The 23,587-nt window shown below is 50.4% G+C and overlaps 2 protein-coding genes and 1 long non-coding RNA gene across 14 annotated transcripts in view; 1 reads left to right on the top strand and 2 right to left on the bottom strand.

Annotated features, from left to right (window-relative positions):
* Positions 1 to 4,907: 4,907 nt before the first annotated feature.
* Positions 4,908 to 16,030, bottom strand: LOC115291558 (cilia- and flagella-associated protein 298). 2 transcript variants are annotated; one of them, XM_029939057.1, is made up of 7 exons: positions 15,467 to 16,030; positions 13,171 to 13,338; positions 11,449 to 11,516; positions 7,216 to 7,374; positions 6,269 to 6,400; positions 5,494 to 5,589; positions 4,908 to 5,236 (listed from the first exon to the last, which is right to left on the bottom strand). In XM_029939057.1, the coding sequence occupies exons 1-7, from the start codon at positions 15,603 to 15,605 to the stop codon at positions 5,126 to 5,128; spliced, it is 873 nt and encodes a 290-aa protein (XP_029794917.1). In that variant the 5' UTR covers positions 15,606 to 16,030; the 3' UTR covers positions 4,908 to 5,125. The 2 variants fall into 2 exon arrangements, with proteins under 2 accessions (XP_029794917.1, XP_029794918.1); XM_029939058.1 differs by lacking the exons at positions 11,449 to 11,516; positions 15,467 to 16,030 and having other exon boundaries at positions 13,171 to 13,248.
* Positions 15,840 to 17,942, top strand: LOC115291559. Its single transcript, XR_003908534.1, has 4 exons — positions 15,840 to 15,879; positions 16,443 to 16,505; positions 17,401 to 17,492; positions 17,835 to 17,942. It is a non-coding gene; the product is annotated as an uncharacterized LOC115291559 (long non-coding RNA).
* Positions 17,943 to 20,231: 2,289 nt separating this feature from the next.
* The window catches only part of SYNJ1 (synaptojanin 1), an 87,056-nt gene continuing 83,700 nt past the window's right edge, over positions 20,232 to 23,587 (bottom strand). For 7 of the 11 annotated variants that reach the window (XM_029939045.1, XM_029939049.1, XM_029939050.1 and 4 more), the window contains one exon: positions 20,232 to 23,201. In XM_029939045.1, coding sequence (XP_029794905.1) covers positions 22,398 to 23,201 — 804 coding nt within the window. In that variant the 3' untranslated portion in view covers positions 20,232 to 22,397. The remainder of the gene's footprint in view (positions 23,202 to 23,587) is intronic. The other 4 variants (XM_029939052.1, XM_029939056.1, XM_029939053.1 and 1 more) reach the window with 1 other exon arrangement.

Below are 23,587 nucleotides of genomic sequence, written 5' to 3'. Positions count from 1 at the left end.
GGGGAAAGAATTAAAATATAAAACAGTGCCCGCCTCCAGAGCTCCCAGTCCATTCAGGGAGACGACATACAGACAGCAGAGACCCGCAGCCCCGGGTCGGGCTGGGCAAGTGCTGACATGCGGGGCTATCCAGGCAGCCTTCCCAGGGCTGGGGACGTTCGAGAAAATTGCAGTTGTGTTACGCACACGATGCTTCAGCTGAGGAATATGATAAATATTTAAATACATAATTTAGAAACATCTATGTATGTATTGCTTTTGGAACTCTGGTATGTGAGGCACATTTGAATTTTGGCTCTTAAGTGAAATTTATAGTTCTACAGCTTCAGTTAGGCTTTCTTAAGCCAAACCATCTTTGCTAACAGTGACATTTCTTTTCTCCCTCTGTTCACTGATTTGGAAGTTCCTATAGCATGCAGCTATTAAGATCCCATATTCAATAAGGTAAATCATATTTACATCCCCAGCAAAACCACACGCTATCTTGCTCAAAAACTCTTTCATTACTTAAATGTAAATTACCTTGAGAAATGCCAAGAGCTTTCTGGCGCCGGAAACTGTTGCCAGAGAAGGTGGACATCTGGTCCGGTGAGCTGAGTCCATTTTGTGAAGGTCTGGTAGTTAAACTCAAAGCAGCTCTCAGTTTTGGGGGTTTGCTTTGCATATCAATGCCCTTGATTGTTTTATCTTCATCTCTTTTACTTTACATCGTAGCATTGGATTCTGATCCAAAGACTGGAGTGCATTTTGTATTTTGCAAATTTATTGCAAAAACCCATTCGGGCACAATGCAAATGGGATAACAAGAAATGAGAACCCACAAGAATAAGGCTGCTATTGTGTCTGCCTACTTTCTTTGGGGAGAGGGTGTGGAGTGGGGCGGGGAGGGGCAGCGGGCGGAAGGGGGGAGGGGCAGGGAGGCCCGTGAACATTTAATGCACCGCCGTCCTATCATCCATGTCATGCACACATGGCTTTGGATGGGCTTCTGCGTCTCGTCCTGTTCATCAGTCACACGCTGGTGGCCCCAGGACACCCGGAGTATGACAGGCTCTCAATGAGCCACGGAAAAATAAGAAACGGTGTTAGGTACCATGGGCCGCCGTGCGGGGGGCACTCGGGAGAGGTGTAAGGCGGAAAACAGGGACACGGCTGTGGACATGTGGCGGCCCACACAGCCGGCTGCATGATCAGGGAATTAGGGGACAAAGCTCGTGTGGGTGACTCGGTGCTTTCACAGGTTGCATTTCAGGATGACCCTGCCTTGTGGCTGAAACACCAAGACAGACCATGGTTTTCCTGGTGTGAATGTATAGAATTTGATTTATTCAGACCAACAACAGCCCAGGACTCAGCGTGTGGGAACTCGTTCATCGGCTGACCTCAGACTCCAGGCTGCCGTGTCCCGGGATCCTCTGGGCAGTTTGGCTCCCAGCCGGGACACAACACAGACTCTTTCATCGTTCGGGGCCACGCTTTGCAGAGCTGCGTGGAGCTTCCCTTTTGGGTATAGCACCTCGAGGGTGGACTTGGGCATCGTCCCCCTTCAGTGTCTGGTGGCCAGAGCCATGTGGGGGCCCGAAGTCCCACAGCCTTTGGCTGAGACCCGTGCAGGTGCCATCCGCTCCCCGTGGAGGCCCGTGGGGGGGGGCGCCCTGCACCTGCCTCTGTCGGGTGTACCTGGGGACTCACCAGCAGAGTTCACGCAGACTCTGGGGTGAGCAGCGGAGTTCATGCAGACTCTGGGGTGAGAGGTGGGTTTTTAGAGGCCACATCCTGACAAATGGGCTTTAGTTTCCTTATCTGTGAAATGACAACAGCCCTCGTTTCTTCTGAACTTGGCTATTGTGAGGTATCCGTGAGAAAATACCCATAAAGCACTTGGTGTAACCAATATAACCTGCCATGACCAGGATGTCTCGCATTGAACTTTGGCGAGGAGTCGCACCGTCTCTCTCCTTGAACTCGGGCCCGTAAGGGCTTTCTGCAACATGGGGTCATGACTCCAGAGATCTCATGGTGGGGAGAGCATCTGGGGTGGGGTGCGGTTTCTGAGGTTTTGTAAGAGAATTCCGCAAGGCTCAAGGCCACTGTGCCCGAAGCATGTGGCCGATCACTTCAAGCTTGATGGCACATTCTCCGCAGAACGGTTGCCAAGGAACGAGGTAATCCTGTGACGGAACTGCTGCTCTGTGCATTCGATTTGCTGGCCCGAAGGACTTTAGGTGGTGTCAGATTTTATTACTGGCCTTCCTGGTCTCCTCGAAATAGCTGTGTGCGATCACAAGCTACGTAAAAGGATGAATCTACGGGTCCAGATTAGCAGCTCACAGAAAACAGGCTCTTCGTTTCCTTTCCATACTGATCCAAAGACGGGTTAAAAAAAAAAAAAGTGACAGCAAGATCATCACGTACCTTTAGGCTGGTCTGTAACCTCCCCATCTGGTCAGGTGACTTGCCCAGTGATTCCTCAGCGAGTCCCTGTGGTCCCTTGACTCCACCCTCACTAGCCACATGACCAAGGATGACCCAGGTCACCATTTCAGATCACCACTGGCCTGCTCAGTGGGTGATGTGCAGCAAATTAACCCACTTCAACACGGTGGGCACACAGCAGGCACCAGCGGCCGCCAGCCCCCCTCCCTTACAGACGGCTGCGCAGGGGCGCCACTGTCTGATCGGAGGGGGCCTGGGGGTTGTGAAGCAGAGACTGTACTTTTTACGTGGTATTCAATACAGAAGTGTAGCGTGATGTGGTAATCTAGTAATTTGTTTTGTTTTGTTTTTTAAAGTGTATTTATTTTGAGAGAGAGAGGGAGAGAGAGTGCCTGCATTTGGGGGAGGGAGAGGAAGAGAGAGAGAATCCCAAGCAGGTTCTACATTGTAGGTGCAAAGCCCGATGTGGGGCTTGATATCATGCACCATGAGACCATGACCTGAGCCCAAATCAAGAGTTGGATGCTTAATCAACTGAGCCATCCTGGTGTTCTGATCTAGTGATTTCTTTTTTTAATGTTTATTTTTTAATTTTTTAAAATATTTATTTAATGATTTATATACCAAAAAGTGAGCGACCCTTTGGCAAATAACTTCAGATTATATGAAGCTATAGAGTAACAATCATGGCCACAGAGAGCATTTACATCCCATTGAATCAATAAGAATTTCTAATGATTTTTTTTAAATTTCCTAACGTTTATGTATTTTTGAGAGATTGAGACAGATCGCAAGTGGGGAAGGGACAGATACAGAATCTGAAGCAGGCTCCAGGCTCTGAGCTGTCAGCACAGAGCCCGATGTGAGACGTGGGGCTCAAACTCATGAACTGTGAGACCATGACCTGACCAGAAGTCAAACACTCAATGACTGAGCCACCCAGGCGCCCCTAGAAATAGTTCTTAAAAAGATCTACTGTGATCATGTGCCCTGATAACAGGTTTTGCAAGTGTGGCACGGATGTAATACACATAAACTATACACTGTCAAAGGCAGGACGCTCCTCAAAATCACAGTATCTTATTACAAACTTCACACCATGCAAGTATAAAAACTTTTCACGGACACTTAAAGTTATAATCAAAGTCGAAAAGAAAACGGATGTAGATTTGCCTTTACAAACTTTGACCATCAACCACAAGAGTAAGGTGCAGTCAAGACGTGAGGTTGGCTACAACCGCTCTAGGAAACACCGTGTTGGGAATAGCAGGAATCCCAGTGGGTGGCTTAGGAACCCAGGGATGGTGGGGAGGGACGGAGCGGGGAGGGGAGGGGAGGAGGCAGAAGGTTCTGGGAGAAGAACGCGGCAGAGTGCTAGAGGTCCTTCCAGCTCCTGAGGGGCTAGTCTCTGCTGAGGGCCCAAGTCCTCCCCTCTAGATGGGGGCCAGAGTCTTGACGGATCTTGCTGCCATGTTCCCATTTATACTGGTCTGAGCCGTGAAGACGGGCAGAGGGGAAGTGGCTGCCCCCCCCACCACAAGCCTTCCCCTCCGCAGGCAGAAAGCACCCCCACCCCGCCCCTTGCCTCCACAGCTCCTGCTTTGCAGCTGTGGGGCAGCGAGAGGGGCGGTGGGCACGAGGGGGGCGTGGGGGGAGCCAGGGTAGGGCAAGGCCCCACCGCTGCTCTTCCTCAGGGCAAGCACGCAGCACGTCCTCCAATGACAGGAACTGAATTCCAGAGGCCAAAAGCCACGCAGGACAGGATTTCTAGGCCACTCTGGCCACTCCGGCAGTCCGGGAGATGAACTTGAGCTCAAGTGCCAGGGTCTGTGGGAATGATGGGATGGGGTTTAAAACCCGGTCAGGATGGTGGGTGGTCAGTGAGCCGGAGCCCATCCTCAGCCTCCATGGAAGCCTGGCGCCGGGAGGGCTGCAGGCTGAGCCCACAGGGGAGAAGCGTCGATTACCAGGTGTGTTCGTTTTCAGGAACAGCCCAGAGGTTCCAGAAGAACGAGTTGACAGTCTCCAGGTCAGGCAGGCTTACTACACAGCTTCCATCACGGAATAACCCTTCCACCTGGACGGCAAAGCCAGTCAGGCGGCAGGCGGGAGGCTACCATAGCTTGGGAGCCGGGCGATGCCAGGAAAGTCGGGCAGGATTAGGGAAGGCAGCGGAAGGATCCAGGGTCAGGACCCAGGACCCAGGACCCAGCCAGGTAGGTCCGCCAAGAGGGCGGTGAGCGCCGGGCGACCCCTAGCGGCCAGTGGCGACCACGCAGCTCGGCGGCCACCTGACTCTCAGGGAGAAAGAGCCTTCCATTTCCCCCAAAACAGCAGTGGTTGTGAGAATATAAAACAGAACCCCAGAAGAAAACGACGTCTGTAATCACATTTAGTATTTAGTAAAACAAACAGACAAACACACTTGAGATACTAAATAGTTGTTTTGAAATAAAAATAATTGAGGCTGATTCTTTGGAAGATATATTTATTAAATTCCAAAACCTTAAATAATTTTTATTTGAAACATTCAAACGGAAAGAAAAACTAGGAAATCTAGAAGTTCAACATCTTTCAGAGGGTTGTGGGCACCCTGTTATTATTATCATTATTATTTAGATAAAGTGTTTTTATTTTGCCTGCATGAAAGGTGGGCCGGTATTTCGGACAGCATCACTGCTGGTGAACTTCATCTTGGCCTCCACTTGATGTCTTTTACCCCGTGGAAATGTCTCTTCAAAGCGGTGTTATCTGCCCACGGAGAATTTAAACAGGAGTCATCATCATTTTCTTCCAATTTCTGGAAATAAATGTTTTTACACAGGAAGGCATTTCAGGAAAGTGTTTTGCAACATGAACAGACTGAAGAAAGCACCCACGTCCAACTCCCACTCCCATCTCCCCCAGAAGGATGCTTCCAGACTCTAACGCAGGTGGGATGTGCCCCCTCCCTACACCCTGCAGAACTCCCCCCCTCCCCTCCCATCTCCTCGTGGGGCAAGGCAGAGGGGAGTGGCCCTGGGCGCCCTCTCTGCTGAAAACCTGTCAGCCGGGTACCTTGAGCTCCTCCTGTCTCCGGTGATAATAGAGCATCAGCTGCTTCTGCTCCTCGCTGCTGATGATCGGCTCTCGGGCTGGGGCTCCCTGTCCCCTCTGAAAAGACAAAGGCAGAGCAGACTGGATTACAGCACTCCGACAGCGCAACCCCAGAGGTTGCAGTGAATGTTCTAGAACTGTCTCTGCCGACTGCTGAAGATAAACAGGTGATCCATTCTGGATCCATTCTGATCATCAGGGAAGGCTCGGTCTCCAGCAGCCCCTCAACCCTGGGCCCTCACGGCGGACGGAGACCAGAGGCTGGGCGATGCCATCAACCAGCTGGGGTCCAGCGGAGAAGGGTGGAGACCATCATGGCGGACCCTGTTTCCCCACGACCATGGAGAAATGATTTAGGACAACGCAGCCTTGCAGAGATGTGGTGCTATGCTATCTAGATCTGTAAAGGCTTCCAGCACATTCTCTGTGTTTACAGAGTATCAGTACTTTGAAAACTTGAAATCAGTGCTCTAGGCTGTATTTTCCTTTTGAGAAACACTTTCCGTTACTTGTAGCCCTGTTTCTAAAGTTGAAATTAGCATGGCATATGTACCCCCCCGCATAAAAACAAACTCCAAAACGGACTACTGTCTTCCGGTTTTCTGTTTTACTTGAAAGCCGCACTAACGGGATTAAAGTATTTGCTGCAAGGAGATTAAGGAAGGCTTACTCTAAATTTTTATTGGGGGGAAAATCGTTAACAAAAATGGTATCGTGTTAAAGCAAAAGTACTCACTTGCTGAATCTTGACGATAATCTTGGTTTTCTCATTCTTGCCCACGTAGTCAGAAAGCTTCTTTGTTCTTCTGAGCTCCTTGGCCGCCCACCACAGCTGGGCCTGTGATTCCTCAATGACATTCAGTCCTGCCTGGGGCCGTGGTCAGACCGGGCTTTAGCGGGTAGCGGGACACCGCCCCACGCGTGTGGTCCTCGCCCAGGTGTGCGGGACCTGGCTGGTGCCCCCTCCACCAGTGCGGGGCAGGGCCAGCATCTGGGCCCCACCCGGCCTCCCCTCTCCCCGTGGGAAACCCCACCAGCACCGAGTCCCAGCCCTTGCTCATGGTGCGTTTCCTGCTAGCTCCAGTTCCTGCCCTGACTCCATCACCTTCTGGTGCTGGGAAGTGGGGAGGGTCCTGTCTCAAGGGCACCCTTATCTATAATAAGAGGTCCTTCTCAGGATTTTGAGGCTATGCCGGGAAAGAGCACTGGGAGCCAGCCGGGTTTTTAAATGTAGGCCTAATGGGGCTGTCTGTCCGTTCCTGCGCAGCCCTCCTGTTTGAGAGGCTCGGGGCCAGGCCCTGTCCAACAGGAAGGAAAATGGGACGTAAAGGTAGGAAAATAATATGAAGCAAAAGGGGAGGCTAGAGCACAAAATTCCATGCAAAGGGACCGATGAACGCACTCTGGGTACAAACAGGCACAAGCTGGGTTCTGGCTTCCCAGCAGCCAGACAGAATGGGAGGGTTTTCAGTTACTCCTGACAGGCAACCCCACGGACTTCCTGCCCGCCCCTCTGTGCGTGCCCTCATCCACGGGCATGACCTTCGGGGCCTCCCAAGTCCAGGGCTCTGCTGGCAATCCCAGCACAGCAGGCCGGAAGGTGTGTGTGAAGCCAAACACGACACCCGGAAGAGGGTCAACTGTGCGGGGCCTCACTCCGCAGAGCGCCCGAGAGCCACATGCCTGAGTCCCGGACAAGTCTTCTGTACTTCCGAGTTCCATCCGGATGGGGTCGTACGGCGGCAGCCCCATGGGATAGACGATCATCACTGCACCTCGAAGCTGGTCCAAGGCGTCTTTCACCATCTCCATGGTAACACAGACTCCAGCTTCCACTTGTTTCTGAAGGGACAGGGGTCATTACTTACAACGGGGCTAACCCGCTTCCATAAGTATTGATCGAGTTCATGTACGAGACCCCCGCCGGCTACTGCCAGAGGGCACAAAGGACTCTGTCGGGGCTTGCTACCGAGGCCACCGCCATACATCTGGGGCTTCTGCTGCGCCCGCCGCGGCCTCGGCCACCAAGCAGACTATGAGCAGGGCTGACAAGGGCACTCAAGGTCATAGGACAGGAGGCTGGGCAGCACAGACTGAGGGGATTGGGTCACACTGCAGGGCAAGGTGGCGTAGGCAGGTGAGTGATGGGAACAGGGCGCCAGGATCAGCAGAAGCAAAGTGCAGCCAGTGCCACAGGGGACACTGGGGCCCACACACAGGAGTCTGCGCTGAGCACAGGTAGGTGGTGACATCTCTCCTGGGCAGGAGGGACTTGCCAGAGCCTGACCCTGCAGTGGGTGAAGAATGCTCCGGGCAAGGGGACAGCAGGAGCAGGCTAAGAAAGGCACAGAAGGAGGTGCAATACAGCGAATACATCTGCTCTGTCCCCTGTTCCTGGGACCCAGCTTGGAAAGTAGCAGGAATGTCTGTTGTTATTCATGAGGAGGCACCAGAGTGTATGCTGACAAGGTGACCCAGCTGGGATCTCGGTTCAGGGGAGACGCTGCCTTGGGAGAGGGAGCGGAGATTAGAAGGTTGAAACTTTCAGATCCAATCCCCATCACAGCCCCGGTTGGGGGGACAAGAGAGGGGAGCTGGAGTCAAGTCATGTGGCCAAAGATTTGTTACTCATGCCCACGTAATGAAACCCCGATAAAAATTCTGGGGATCGAGACTCAGTGGAGCCTCTGGATCTGAAAACACACGGGCGGGGGCCTGGATTCCCCCAGGGGAGCGCCCCCACACCTTGGCGCCCCGCGCCCCAGACCTCGCCCGGCATCTCTTCCCTCTGGCACCGAGTTGTGTTCTTTACAACAAACTATAATACGAAGTATAGCGCTTGCAGTGTGTTGTGAATTGTTCCAGCAAACTGGTGAGCCAGCAGAGGGCTGTGGGAACCTCCCAATTTGCAGCCAGGACAGAAGCGGTGTGGGTTGCCTGGCGTCAGGTGTGGGGTCTTGCCGGGGACCCTGACCTTTCCCTCTTGGGCTCTGCACCAACACTGGGGAGTCAGTGTCAAACTTGAACTCAGGCCACCCAGTCGGTGTCTGAAGGGCACCAGGAGGCCACCAGGGGGCCTTCAATAAAGCCATGGCTATGGCTCCAGAAGGCGCTCGGGCGTTGGCATCGTGGTACAGACAGTACAGGACCCAGGTGAGGCTCAGGGAGGTGGAGGGACAGAAGGAAGGACGACAGCCTGGGTCATCGAGGCCCCAGTGGCTCTGCCAACACAAGTGGCAAGTCTGCGGGAAGTGCTGCTTCTCGGGTCCAGAGTCCAGGGAGGAGGGGCATGGATGGGCTCCCGGGTCTAGGAAACCAGAGGTTCCTCCCGGAACCAGGTGCAGATGAAGGAAGGCGTCCAGGGAGGAGACAGATTTGAGTTACCTATGGAGGCAGATGTGCATTTGGAGGAGCAGGTAAAGGCTGGGGTGGAGCCGGGGGAGCAGAAAGGAGAGAGGAGAGGACCCAGGACCAAGTACTTCGATAGACGCTCAATGTAAGAGGCAAGGGCAAGAGAAAGGGCACTCTGAGAGCTGGGAGGGAACTGGAGGACAGGAGGGTCCTCGATGTGCTCAGATGACAGAGGCAGACGGAAAAGCCTCCAGCCTGCAAAGGAAACAGGCCGGGTCCTAAGAAAGCTAGGAGGTTCCAGGCCAGGCATGCGGCAGTCCCTCTTGCTCTGGGAAGCTCGCCGGGAGGACAGGGCGGGGTGAGGGTGAAGCTGCAGAGGACGGATTTCTGGGAAAGGGAAAAGGCCTGAGTGCGTTCACAGGGTAGACACAGCCCACAGGACAGGAGGGACAGAGAACATTCCCCCCACCCTGGGTTTCCAGGCAAGCAGCATAAATGGGAGAGAGCCCGGGGTGGCAGGGGGAAGGAGACACGATCAGAGTCTCCGGGGTCTCCGGGGAAGGATGAGAAGAGGACCTGCAGGAGGGGCAGAGAACTGAGGGCTCCTGCCAGACAGCCTTGACCTCTGTGCCAAGCAGGAAGGAGGCAGGCAGGGAAGGACACAGGCCATTCAGAGGCTCTGAGCCAGGGGCCTGCTGCCCACGGCCAGCCAACTGGGGCCCAGCAGGGCAAGGATGGTTCATGGAAGTGTTAGTGGCGCTGCGTGGCCGGGTGGGGGCTCGGGGGTGGGGCAGCGGATGGAAGGTCCCGCGCTGAAGGGGGCAGGTCCGGGTGACGGTGCTCTACCCTGACCTAGCGGTAGACCAGTAAGACAGAAGGAGAAGCGAACGCAGGAGTCCCATGGCAGGGACACCCAGGTCCCAGGCCAGAGGGAGGAAGGTGGCCGGTGCCCTGGGGGCCCAGATCCAAACTCTCTGAAGCTGAGTTCTCATCTGTGAAATGGAGGGGAGGGTCCTGCCTCGCGCACTCGCAGGGGGATTGGGAGACAGCTTCTGGAGTCACACCCCCCAGGTCTTCCCCTCGGAGGCTGGGCCAGAGGGTGGATGTACGGAGCCCCCCAGACACGGGGTCACGTAAGGGCAGTCCTGCCGCTCAGAGAGCATCGCCCGCCGCCACCACATTCACCTCCGCGGGGATGCCAGCTGTTTTCAGTGCCAGCTCCGTGAAATGCCAAGGACAGTGACCCTGGCCAGCTGGCATGGCTGGGTGACATAGGGACTCCGTTGTGGCTTCAGGACAGCAGACACCCCGGTGGCTGGGTCTCCTGCTCTTGCTGGGAGGCGTCCTAGGGAAGGGGCTGCAGAGACACCGTCGTGTCCTCCCAAGGGGCCACCGCGTCCACATGTTCCACCATCTCTCTCTCCCCATGATGCACCTCCAGCCACGGGACTCGAACCTTTTCCCGCTTGCCCCACAGGGCTAACTGCCCCCACCATGGCCGGCTCTGGTGAGGGGACGGTGATGCGCACTGCATATCTGGAGGCGGCGTGGACAGGGCCCTGGCAAGAAGTCAGGCCCGCCATGAGGGATAAGTGACCGCACAAAGGGCCAGAGCCCTGTGAGACCTCTCTGGAAATTCGGAGAAGACCACGCAAGATGACCCACAAGCAGAAAGGGTTTCCACGGCAGACAGTATGTGTGGGGGGGGAGGCACAGAGCAGACTCCAGGCCACAGTTTTCCTGACACGGGCAGGCATTAATAGTCACGATCAATACCTTAAATAAAAAGGTTTTGGGGTCAAGTGCATTTTGCAAACCCTGCACTGAACCAAAGCCTCCCCTGGAGGATTCAGGGAGCCTTTGCTGAACTGACAGCATGGAAGAGCAGCTCTTCCCAAAGCTTAAAGGATCAGTTCAGAGCGTGAAGAAAGAATCGGGGACACGCTGGCTTGGAAGCAGTTTGGCCCAATGCTCCGGTGGGGGGGGGGGGGCGCGGGGAGAAGAAAACACAAACCGGTCACGCCCTGAGAAGGCGGGAATCGGGGTGGGAGCACCGCACAGGCCCACCCCGGAAATACAGCAACTGACGCAGGAAACAGTCTTCAAACACTGCAGGTTCGCACGACCCGCACTGTCAGTGGTCCGACTTCTGCTTCTCCCTCTGTGCAACAGCTTTTGTGGAGGGACGAGTGACCATCGCAGAAAAGTGATTCACAGCAGCGCACATGCCGGCCATCGAATACCCACGGAGCCGTCACAGGGCTTCGCTCTCTCACGTTCTCCTGCCATCACGTGCCTGTGCCGCACGCAGCACCATGTCCTCCAAGCCCACCCTCTCCTCCCACGGGCCGGGCCCACTTTCTGCCTGACCCGTGGAGATCAGGAGGATTCAGGACAGCTGTCACCGATAGGAAAAGCGACAACCCACAGCCAATCATGCTGGTCTCTCTTGCCCTGGGGAAGGCTGAAGAACAGAACAGGCCGGGCTGCAGAAAACTCCGGAAGCCTTAAGCGGAGTCTCTATTTCAGGGGACTTAGGGCATCATTAAAAAAAAAAAAGCTAACCTTCGAGATGATCGCTTTGGCCTCTTCTATAGTCTTCTTTAACACCTGCTTCATTTTTTCATTTGGAGCTGTGGAAACAGAACAGGGGAGAGGGAGAGAGACCGCCATCTGTAAGTCTTCTTGGGGAGGGGAGAGGAAAAAAACAACCAACAAACCCCCAAGCCCCTTAAATGTCCCAACCCCTCCTGGCTGAGGAGCCAGGGTCCGGGGGCAGGACGTTTGTGGAATTCCGGTGAGGGGCACAGGGAAGCGGCTCCGAGCAGCGGGGAAGGCTCTCAAAGCTTTCCTTTTTTTTTTTTTTTTTTTTTTTTAAGTTTAATTATTTTTGAGAGAGAGAGAGAGCAGAGAGAGAGAGAGCAAGTGAGGGAGGGGCAGAGAGAGAGGGAGACCGAGGATCCGAAGCCAGCTCTGCGCTGTTAGCAGAGGGGCTGACATGGGGCTCGAACTCACGACCTGTAAGATCACGACCTGAGCCAAAGTCAGAAGCTTAACCGACCGAGCCACCCAGGCGGCCCACAAAGCTTCACTTCTGAATAAATAAAAGTATGAATCAGTCACCGAAAATGCTAAACATAAAGCTGTGTTAGAATGCAAATGGTTCATTTAAGACAATATTGGTTTACAGATGAATAATGAATCACTAACTGGTTCTCATGAGCTACTATTTTTTTCATCGATGCAATTCCTTCTAAAAAGCAAAAATATCTTGGGGGCCCTGGGTGGCTCAGTCGGTGAAGCATTTGACTCTTGATTTCGACTCACATCATGATCCCTGGGTCGTGGGATCAAGCCCCAAATCAGGCTCTGTGCTGACAGCATGGATCCTGCTGCGGATTCTCTCTCTCTCTCTCTCTCTCTCTCTCTGCTCCTCCCCTGCTTGTGTGCTTTCTCTCTCAAAATAAATAAACAAACATGGGGGGGAAAAAGCCAAAACATCTCTTCAAATTGACCAGTTTCTGTATGAAAAGCTGTGGAAGACAGCCAACCACTTCCCCGACTAAAACCCAAATGAGTTAATACTAACAGTTCCTATGATCTTAAGTATTTTTTTTACAAAAATATTTTTTGAACCTGTCAAGTCCTTTTGCTCCTGACAGTGTCTTAGTGTCGTAGATACTTAGGTGCTTAGGTGTTTGTGAAATGATCAATTAGTCTTTTAAATGGAGACTTTTATGCAGGTTAAAAGGGATGAGTTATCAAATTGGGCTACTGCCTTTTTTCCTTGAAATTCCACACGATCAACCAGACACTAAAGGGGGACCAATTTTGGAAGGCTGCCATGTACTACGATGTTTTCCACCACAGACAGCCGTGACCTTGATTCAAGTGGAGACCCTGGGCTGACATCCACTTCTTTCGTTCGCAGGCAACCTCTAACTGAACCCTAGTGCCAGCAAACCCTGACAGAACGTTCTACACATCTCAGTGACTGCCCCCCAACTATTAGGTTGAATCGTATTCACTTTTACCATGTGTTACCTCCAAAAATGGCAGCTTCGGGCGGTTCACCTGATACACTGAAAAGCCAGCAGCATCCTGGTATTAAGAAGCAAGACAGATGCTTCCTCTACCTACCTGATTCATTCTGGATCCGCACTGTACCACACGGAGTTAGTCACACAGCGCGTATTTCATGCCTCTGTATAGAAAACTGAGGTCCGTGTTTAACCTGAACTTGCTGCTAGCCTCAGGCGCGCGCACAGAAGACGCAGGCTGGATTACCTTGCCCGTTTCTCCGGCCGATGTCATCCTTTTTAAACACTGGGCCCCCGCTGGGCACACACTTTTCACCCCATTCATCCTTTAATTTCAATTCTTCTATCTGGTCATCAGTCAGTCCTTGCATATTAGGAGGGAGAAATACTCCATGTTCTGCCAATTCTTCCATTTCTTAAAAGTAAGAGAAAGTTAGACCGCATGTATCATGATCATCACCGTAGCTCACACCTCAGTGAACATGGGCTCCCTAGGGGTCAGGGGTCTTGCCCGTTGGCTCCCTATTTTATTTAACAAATACTGAGATACCACTTGGTTTGGGCCAGGCCTGTCCTTGATCTTTGACTCATGGTTGCCCATTTGTCCTAGGCCAATGGCAGAACAGAGTTTAGGAGCTCCTCGTGGTCATTCAGCTCTGTGTGTGAATCCTCTGCTGAGCTGCACCTTCTGGGACTTGGGAGGCACAAATTAAAATTCACTGACAGTCGGAAAACATATCCATGAAGGGCGTTACAATTTCCAAGTGTGTTCGCACAGATTATCTCTTTGCACCTTTGGAGGCAGCCAAGAGAATCATCATCAGCCTCATCTTCCCTAATGCACAGCTCCGTCACCTGAAGCTTGCTACTTTAGATACACACTTTATAAATAATTTGTGTCAATCTGGTCAGTGGAGAAGATTTCAGGCAGTGTGAACTTCCAAAGCCGCAGAGATGGGACTAGACTTTGGTGTTCTGGTATCAAGTTCACTGTGCAAAAGTGTGGCTTTGTCTGTTTCCATCCCATATTCACCCCAAAACTAGCCCACACTTTAACCTTGCAAAACTGCTTGCCCTTCCTTCCTTCCCCAAGCTCCCAGAGCACTGCAGGAAGATGCCAGGTGGCTTGTCATAATACAATACTACAATCCAAAACAAATGGTGTCACTTCATGGGGTCCTTATTGTCTCTCTCCCTACCAGACTCTAAGCACCTGGGGGCCCAGGGCTGGTCCCCTTCGTCCTGGCCTCTGGCGGGCAGAGCACTGGGCCCTGGCTGGATCACAGTGGACAATGGGCGCTGCAGAATATATGAAGGAGACACTAACAGAACTCTTCACATTTATCATCATATTTTTAACTGATGATTTTATAGAAAAAGAAGTTGGAGTCACTTTTTTCCCCAAATACTTTAAATAAAAAAAGAAAACGTTTAATTTTGAGCTGGTTTTGGAATCAGTACATTTTACTAAGAAACTACATGTATGCCCTATAAAGGTAGACATCATAACCCTTAAGGAGTTTTCCACGGCACAAAAAGCATGTATTATAGAAACACTAGACCACATCTGGAGTATCACCATGTCCAGGACCGGGCTGCCTAATGCAGTAGCCACCAGCCCCACTGGACTCTTTAAATGAAAGTGAAGGGGCACCTGCGTGGCTCAGTCAGTTCAGTTAAGCGTCTGACTTTGGCTAAGGTCATGATCTAGGGGTTGGTGAATTCGAGCTCCCCTAGGGCTCTGTGCTGACAGCTCAGAGCCTGGAGCCGGCTTTGGATTCTGTGTCTCCTTCTCTCTCTGGCCCTCTCCCACTTGTGCTCTGTCTCTCAAAAATAAATAAGTGTAAAAACAATTGAAAAAAAAGTGAAACACAATTTAAAAACGCAGTTCCCCGGTCGTGCTCAAAGGCCACTCCTGGCTAGTGGGTGCCTTACGGGGCCTCACAAATAGGGAGCACCTCGCTCCCGGCGGCAAGTCGCCAGACAGTGCTGCTCTAGAGCATTGGAGAGAGGTGACCAAATGCTGTAATATGAGACACAGGCTTGTGTTTCATGGAGAAAGGCAGGGGACGCCAGGGCTCTCGGCTGCTCTTCTCACCCTCCTCTTCCCACCCTCGGGAAGTGTGGGGGTGGCGGGGTAGGGGGTGTCCCAAAGCCAAGTGCTTCCCCACCGGGAGGCGCTCCAGTCCCGAAGTCTCGACAGTGATTTCATTCCACTACACCTGCTTGGGGCCCGATCTTCCGCTCCCCGGGGCCACCGCGTCTCCCGGGCTACCTCACACCCTGCCTCGCCCGCACGCGGGGTGCCGCCGTCCCCACGCTCTCCGCGGCACCCCGGCTGTCCCCTTTCAGGCCCGCCAGCCGCGCGCCTTTGCAGATCTCAAGCCTGACCCTCCCCTCCCAGCCGGCCCGAGAAAGCCTTGAGGCTCCCGTCCCACTTCCCCATCCCGGATGGCCCGCTCCTCCCCCCAACCCGTCCCGGGCCCGCCCCGGCTTAGGCCCCACGGTCCCGGGCCCACACTCGCCGCGCTGCCGAGCCGCACCTGAGCAGATGCGCTGCACCTTGAGCCGCGCGTTGTAGACCCGGGTCACCTGCACCGTGAGCTCCTCCAACTCCGTGCTCCCCGGCGCCTGCAGCAGGAACTGGCTCTCGTCGCCCCTCTTCACGTGCAGAAGAACCATGGCGGCCCCGCAGACCCGCCGAGGCGGCGAGGAGGCCCGGGATGCGCGGCCCGCAGAGCCCCGAGGGCGAGTAGCGACTGTCGGACAACCGCTGCTTAGAGTCCGGAACTCGGGACTCGCGCGCCGTCGGTGCAGGGAGGGGGAAAAGCCCTCCCTCCCGGAAGTGCCTGTTGCCAGGAGCAACAAATAAACACTGGGGCCGCCAGCTCCGGTGAGAAGCCGAGGGTGGGGAAGCCTCAGTGCGCGGAGACCAGGCAGGCGCTCCCGGAAGCAGGTGCTGCCCGGCAACGATCCCCCACAGTCCGAGGCGGCCGCCGTCCAGCGCCGCAGCCCGCCCGGCAGGATTCGCCCAGCCCCGCTCCCGGAAGTGCCTGTTGTCGGGGCAACGGCCCGACGCAGCACAAGCTCTCGGAGGGGAGCGCGGAACGCCCCGTCCACTCTCCTGGGCCCGAGGCTCCACCAAGGGAGATGTGTGGGGCGGGGGGGAGGCTGCTAGGTCGGGGATGGGTGGAGTGGTGGGCACCTTCTGACGCCGAGCCCCGAAGCGGTGGCTTCACTGCCGCTACAAGTCCCAGCGGCGTTTCCGCCGCCCTCACTCACCTCTTCCGGAAGTGCTTACCGCTGTTTCCGGCCTGGAGGTGTTCGGGGAGGTTCGCTCGGGTGGCCGGGCGTGAGCACCGAGGGGCTGGAAAAAGTGTCCGTGCTTCTCTATGCGGGCTGGTACGGATTCGCCTTTCTAGGGTGGCTCTAGTGGCCGCTGCCGAAGCGACAGCGCCCAAACTCTCCAGCCAGCCACCGCCCAACAAATTCTTATTAAACAGGCGCTGTTTCTTCCAGGCGTCGGTGACACCGCGGAAAGACCAGGGTCACTGCTGCCATGGAGTTTATATTCCAGTGGAAGTAAGAAAGAGAAAACAAAATAAAGGGAAAAGGCAAACTGAGAAGCATAAAGAAAAAGTGGGCGATTGGCTTTTTAGACTGGGTGACCAAGGAGTGCCCTAAGGAGAGGGTGATATTTGCACTTAGACCTTGATAACGAGATGCCACCAAAGCTACAATAATGCAAGGCTTCAACTCTCATAATCTCCTTCGAAGCCATTGCCTAATACGATCTTGAATGTTGCAAGCACGGGCTCCTTTGTATTCCTGAAACTTTGGCTCTCCCCATTGGAACTTCATCCCTGGGGTATTCCGGGTCAGAGTGGATAGTGTGTGACTATGGGCCTGGAAATGCCCAGAACCAATCCAGGGCCTCTAGTACTGGGGCAGGGAGCACCTAGACCCCGGAACATGCAGTACTGGTCAGAATGGTGAATGTCTCCCTCCCCGGAGGGAGAAGGGGACCTACTGTGTTCTCTGAGCCCCTGAGTGCTGGCCATAAGGTCATCCCCCCGTTTTTCCTGAATCTGATTCTGTATTCATAAAGCAACCAAGCTTAAAATTTGGTTGAAAGTGTATCGCTTTCTAGGTGGTGAGAACCATTTATGCACAAACTCCAGAATTACAAGGTCTCTGGGTGTAACTTTTAAAATTAATGAAGTGTGGAAAACCCATGTACTGGCCATCCCGTTGTGTTTAAATATGTAGTTTATTAATCATTTGGTAGGAATCATTGGGGGGAAATATGTAGTTTATTCCTCACTTGGTAGAAAAAAACCTCCACGGATCAAGTGCTTGCAGTATCTTTAATCTCTGATAGCCCTGATATTTGCCTTAGTCGTTCTGCTAACTTTATTCTTTTATTAATGTTCCTTTCAGTGTCCTCTTTCAGTCTTTTTTTTTTTTTTTAATACAGGCCACGTCCTACAAATTTGCGTGTAGCATTTTCTCAGTGTGGTTTCCGTAATCCTCAGTCGTGCTAAGGACTCTTGCCTTGCTGCGCCTCAAGTGGGTTCTGAATTTGAAAACACGTGGTATCTGGGTGCTCTTCAGGAGTATGGCTACTTTTCTCTGAATATTTTAGTTACTGTTGCCTTTCTAGGCTGAAGGGTGTCTTAGGACCATTTGTCTCTAATGAAGCAATGCGTTAGTGATGAATGCTGTGGTCTAGATAATTAACAGGTCATTCATGATGGCTGCTAGATACCAGGCAGCGAGGGAGGAAAAGAACAAATTTTTAGTCTACGGAAAGAAAACTTTTTTAAAAGGCCTTAACAACGTATTAGAGACACGTTTAAAGTTTCCACACACTCCTCTCTAATTCCATTCTCTTCTTCTCCTTCTCCAAAGGTAACGACTATGAATTTCTCATTCCCGTTGGCTGTTTTTATACCATAAACACATGTATGTTTCCCTAACGAATAGAGGATATTGTTTTGTATGTTTGAACTTTTCTATAAATGGTACCATACTGTATTGTTTTGTAACTCTCCGTACGGCTCTGTGATGAGACTTACTAATACACTCTTCACTTGTTTTCGCTGTATGTTATGTCACTCCATTCCCCTGACAATGATTAGTGTATTTCTAGTTTTTACCGTTACAAACAATGCGTCTCCTGTTCCACGTGCGCTAGAATTTCTCCACAAGTCAAATGTCTCATGACAGAGCATATGGATTTTACTGGACGTTGTGAAATTGCTCTCCAGAATTGATGTTCTCAACAACAGCATACGAGTCCCCCTTCTTCCAAATGTCCACTGAATCTTGATGTGCGCAGACTTATTTTCCTAAAATTAACAAATAGGGATTTAAAAAATTTATATATCATTTTGTGTGTGTGTGTGTGTGTGTGTGTGTGTGTGTGTGTGTGTGTGTGTGTTTGGCTATCCTGTATCAGTCACCAGGACTGTAGCGAGTTTGTGGACTTGCAGAGCTCAGGATCTGGCTATGCAAGAAGAGGATAAAAAGATAAGTTGTACACTCAGAGAAATACTTGCAAACCACGTATCCAACAAAGGGCGAGTATACAGAATAGACGAAGAACCCTCAAAACACAACAGTAGGGATGCCTGGGTGGCTCCGTCGGTTTAGTGTCTGACTCCTGATTTTGGCTCAGGTCATGATCTCACAATTGGTGAGATCGAGCCCTGCGTCGGGCTCTGTGCTGGCAGCAGGGCCTGCTTGGGATTCTCTCTCCCCATCTGCCCCTCCCCTGCACACGCACTCTCAAATAACCATTAAAAAAATAATAACAGTGAAAAAAATAATCCATTTAGGAAATAGGCAAAAGACAGATATTTTACTAAAGAAGATATTAGATGGCAAATAAACACATGAAGAGATGTTCACCATGATTAGCTATTAAGGAAACAAAGCCACAATGATACATCCTCTACTAAAAAAGCTAAAATAAAAAGTAGTGACAACAGCAAATGCAAGAAAGGATGCAGAGAAGTCGATCACTCATCCGTTGCTGATGGGAATGTAAAATGGTCCATTTTGGAAGACAATTTGGCAGTTGTTTAAAGATCCGAGCATCAACTACCCTGCGGTCCGGCAATTGCACTCCAGGGCATTATCCCCGAGAAATGAAAACTTACGTCCACACGAAAACCTGTATGCGGAATGTTCGCAGCAGCTTTATTTACAATAGCCCCAAACTGGGAACACCCGGATGTCCTTCCACGGGTGGGTGACTGGCTAAACCAGCTGTGGTCCGTCCATACCAGGAAATACCACTGGACGGTAAAAAGACATCTGCAGTCTAGATGAATCTCCAATCATGCAGAGTAAGAGGTCAATCCCAAAAGGTCACATACCATATGATTTAACATATTTAATTTATATTTAGATATATGTTAATGCCCTGGTCAATGTCCTGGTTATAGTATTATACTATAGTTTTGTAAAATGTTGCCACGGGGGAGGGGCAGGGAACTGGGTAAAGGGTACTTGGGATCTCTCTGTATGATTTCTTAAGACTGCATATATATCTCAATCATAAAATCAAAAGCTACTTTTAAAGCCTATTCTGCATCAGTGACTTCTATATATCTTCTGTATCTAAAATTATATTGAACACAATTCAGTGATTTAAGAACCAAGGCTACTGTTCCGTATAGCAAGAAGAGGACTGAAAAAAGGCAATACCCTGAGGAACTACCAGCCTTGGCCTTGTACTTGGGCCTTTTTAGCCAATCTCTTGGGTCTGGCTGTCCTTGTGCCTCTTTCCCTTCTACCCTGACTTATTTTGCTGTGGGTTAGAAAACCATCCCTCATGCTTCATGCATTATTTCCAAGCCAGCAAGTCTTTGAATGAGGGCCTCTCGTCTTAATGAGGATTTGTAGTCTTAGAATATCTTCTTACTTTGAGATTATTATATGGAGAAGTAAAACGGATGAAATAAGGTCTTGAATTAAAATACGTGATCTGAGGGGCACCTCAATTGGTTAAGCATCCAGCTCTTGACTGACTTCGGCTCAGGTCATGATCTTAGGGTTCCTGGATTTGAGCCCTGTGTCGGGCTCTGTGGTGACAGTGCGGAACGTGCTTGGGATTCTCTCTCTCCCTCTCTCTGACCCTCCCCTGCTCGTGTGCTCTGTCACGGTCTCTCTTCTCAAAATAAATAAACTTAAAAAAAATAATAAAATCCCGATTTGACAGTGGATCCCCAAAGGTCATTACCCTTGGATATGTAAAGTTCAAGGAAAATGGCTCTTCCCTCTTGAGCAAAGTAGTCAACATGGTAAAGACAGGTATATTTATTTCATATGACAGCACATTTCACAGATATGTACAGAATGTATACCACTGACTGTAATACTGTACTTCTATAAAGTATATAGTTATAAATATTGTATGCCACATAAGCAATAAAATTCTTACATATAAACAGCAATCTACTATAGAGAACAAAGAATTCACAAAGAGATCCTTAGTGTCTAATTTCTGCTCTGCTTTTAACAGAACTGGTAAATATTTTAATAACACAGAATAATGGCTAGTTATTTGCAGCGTACCTTTAGCTTTCCTAACTCTGTGCCCTTTCAGCAACCTGCAAAATATAATTTTTCCTGAAAAAGGCTGAGCTGCTGCATGATACGTATATTTTAGACAGTAGTTTATATTCAATAGGAAACATTGCTCACAGGACCGCAATCTGCACTAGTGAAGTTTATAATGAATTCTTTTTGCTAATGGAGAGCAAGTACCATACACACTAATCACATAGATGTTAAAGCCACAGTTTCAACAAGTTAATTCACATTCTGAAGCATACTGCTTATAGTAATACTGCTGTTTAAAATATACTACTGCTGAAATGATTAGAACCCCCAAAAAGCACAATATAAAACTCACAAGAGTTAGTTCTAACAGCAAATCCTGGCTGTTAACAGAGAGAGGATTACTTCTATAAATATAGTATTTTGATAACATTTGACCATTTAGAAAAGTGATTTTTTTCCTACTAGATTTGCCTTAAGTGCAATGCAGTTTGCTGTGCTTTTCCACATCACATAATCTTAGCCATGAACTCTATTTTCTGATGTTCTCCCAATGCGCAAGTTTAAAGGTTAAATGTGGACAATGGAATTTAGGTGGACATCTAGAATTCTTCCTGTGAAAGGAACGTTAATATCAGTCTTAACGAGTAAAGATGATTTTAACTTAAGCTGACAACACAACATTGCTCACGGAGTTTTCTGTTTGGGATTACGTAATGATATCAAAATACTACACTGTGTAAAAATCCTGTGAACTTCATAAAATAAGAGCAGGATGGGTTGCGTACTGGCAGTGCAGGAAGCCAAGACCCACAGCTGCTCCGAGGGGCAGCCTCTGAAAACGGAAAGCAGCTCCACAGATGGGGTGCGTAGCCTCTGACGGGGACAGAGCAGGCACGCCGAGTGAATCCCCAACTCCAAGCATTCTGAGGACCGCTGCCTTCCCTGCTAGCAAGTTCCAGAGCGAAAGCAGCAGAGGGAACGTGTGGGAGGGAAGTGGGCAACATACACCTTACTGCAGAGAGAGGGGCGTGCTTTGCGCTAATATTTCCTGTTGAACTCGAAGGTATGTGCCTTCCTGACAGATAAGGCCATAGTGCTTTTCGGTGGGGGCTGGAGTGTGACCACATGACCGAGACCACACAATAGGCTGCTTCCGGCAGCAAGGCCCTCCTCCCAGAGAAAAGCGTGCGGAGGAGGAGGGGCCGGAGTGCAAAGTAACAAAGGGGGGCGGTAAGGAATGGTAGGAAAATCTGGTTCTGTAGTGAGATTCTCGTTTTGGGAAGAAAATTAATGAACTGTCCAAATTTCACGTACAGCCTCCTTTTGGTAATAAAATACCGGAAAAACCCCCTCTGTTAGAACATTTAGGTAAATATTCTGAGTTCTAAGGTTTACAAATACGTGAGTGTGTATATATGTGTATGTGTGTAGGTGTACACATGCTTTTTTTTTTTTTTAAAGCCATGCCTTTCAAAGTGGTCTCAGTGTAACTTTGCTAGCTCTTTGGTAAATGCCTGGAAACCCCCACCATTCACAAGTAGAGAGAGCTGGCAGTCCTCTCAGCGACAGGTTGTGTGGGCTTTTTGAGAGTCTTCAGAGAAGAGGGACAAAGCATTTCTGAATAAGGACTATTGTTTAAAGTATTTCTGAGCACTGTTTAGGGCTACGACTCTCTATTTATCCAAACAGAAACACACCAAAACTCCAGTTAATAATGAGAAGGACTTTTTCCTTATTTCCAATATACACATATTCCAACTCTGTACACATTAAATAGTGGTATTCGTGACAACATCAGTGCACTTAATTCCATATTGCACATTATGAATAACTAATGCCCGATTCTTTAGGCACTCACCTGCCCAAGCTGAAAAAAAGACAACTGTTTTCTATTGCATAACCTCATCTTTCTGTAAAGTCTAGTGTGGGTGATGCCTTCGATGACAAGGTTGTGAAAGGAGCTGCTGGAGGAGTGGTGGCAGGTGGGGGCAGAGTGACAGGAGGTGGAGGTGGCCATCTTGATGGCAACACACAGAAAGGAACACTTGTACCTTTACTCCAGTCATCCTCAAAGGGCACATTGGAGCCAGAGAATGAACCCGGCTGGTTATTCAGTAAGTCTGGACAAGTGGACTTGGACTTCCCTTTCACACCAAAGTCCTCTTCTTCCTCGAAGGTTACCCATCCTTTTGGGGTGCTGATTTTTGCCGCAGGCTGGCCCTGCAGATCAAAACTGTCCTTGAAACCATCAAATGAACATGAAGGCTTGCTACTGTCATGACCAAGAGGCTTCAGAGAAGGGAAAGGACTGTTACCAAGAGGCTCGTCCCTGGAGAGCCACGAAGTTGCCTCCGATTCTTGAGACTCGGCTCTAAATGGGTTTCCAGGAGCTGCAGTCCTGTCGGTGAATGGATTTGTGCTGGTCAAGCTAGTAATAAATGGGTTTGGAGAACATCGCATATTCTCCTGGGATTGACTCCGTGCTGGAATGGGAGGCATGCAAGTGACAGAACTCAAAGTATTCATGTGACTTTGTGTTGCAGAAGGCAACTGAATCAACCCCTTTGGGTTTGGAGCTGGAGCAGATGATGTCTGAATGGGTAACTGAGCCTTTGATACAGCAAGCAGATTGAATGACAGATCTTCAAATGGGTCACTCTTTAAGGGTGATTCCAGTCTGACAGCGGAGATGCCATTTGTTTTCACCTGAAAGAGAGAGCACTCAATAACCAGGGGGAAAAAAAGACAATATATTACTTTTAACAACCCCCCATGCTTCTTCCTGTCTCAATTATTCATTTGGGGAGAGGGTGGGCAAGGACACAAATTTGAAACCTAAAAAACAGCTTTGTATAGTTTGTCACCCTGGTAGTTTAAGTAAGATAAGATAATTAAAGCCTTATTCCTTAAAATCTTCCTACTAAATAACCCCCTTTATTAAATACATTTGTTTAAATCCCAAAGAAATCAAGTAGAGTTTATTTCATGCATGCAAGTTCTAATATCACGTAAAATGGAGAATTGTACAGAATCAGCAAACACCTTTTGTACATTCCCTGTTCTATCAAATGTTAGCACGAACTTAAGAAACC

The sequence above is a fragment of the Suricata suricatta genome, chromosome 5, assembly GCF_006229205.1.
Source record: "Suricata suricatta isolate VVHF042 chromosome 5, meerkat_22Aug2017_6uvM2_HiC, whole genome shotgun sequence".
NCBI classification, from domain to species: Eukaryota; Metazoa; Chordata; class Mammalia; order Carnivora; family Herpestidae; genus Suricata; species Suricata suricatta.
The sequence above is the reverse complement of the archived record's forward strand: the minus strand, read 5'-3'. Positions and strand labels throughout refer to the sequence as shown.

Bases quoted from the DNA above. Each gene is read 5' to 3' on its own strand.
- LOC115291558 (XM_029939057.1), bottom strand. From the start codon at position 15,605: ATGGTTCTTCTGCACGTGAAGAGGGGCGACGAGAGCCAGTTCCTGCTG. The intron at 13,339-15,466 runs GTGCGGCTCGGC...CTTACTTTTAAG, and splicing joins GGTGCAGCGCATCTGCTCAG to AAATGGAAGAATTGGCAGAA. The intron at 7,375-11,448 runs GTTAGCTTTTTT...CTGTCCCTTCAG, and splicing joins CCAAAGCGATCATCTCGAAG to AAACAAGTGGAAGCTGGAGT.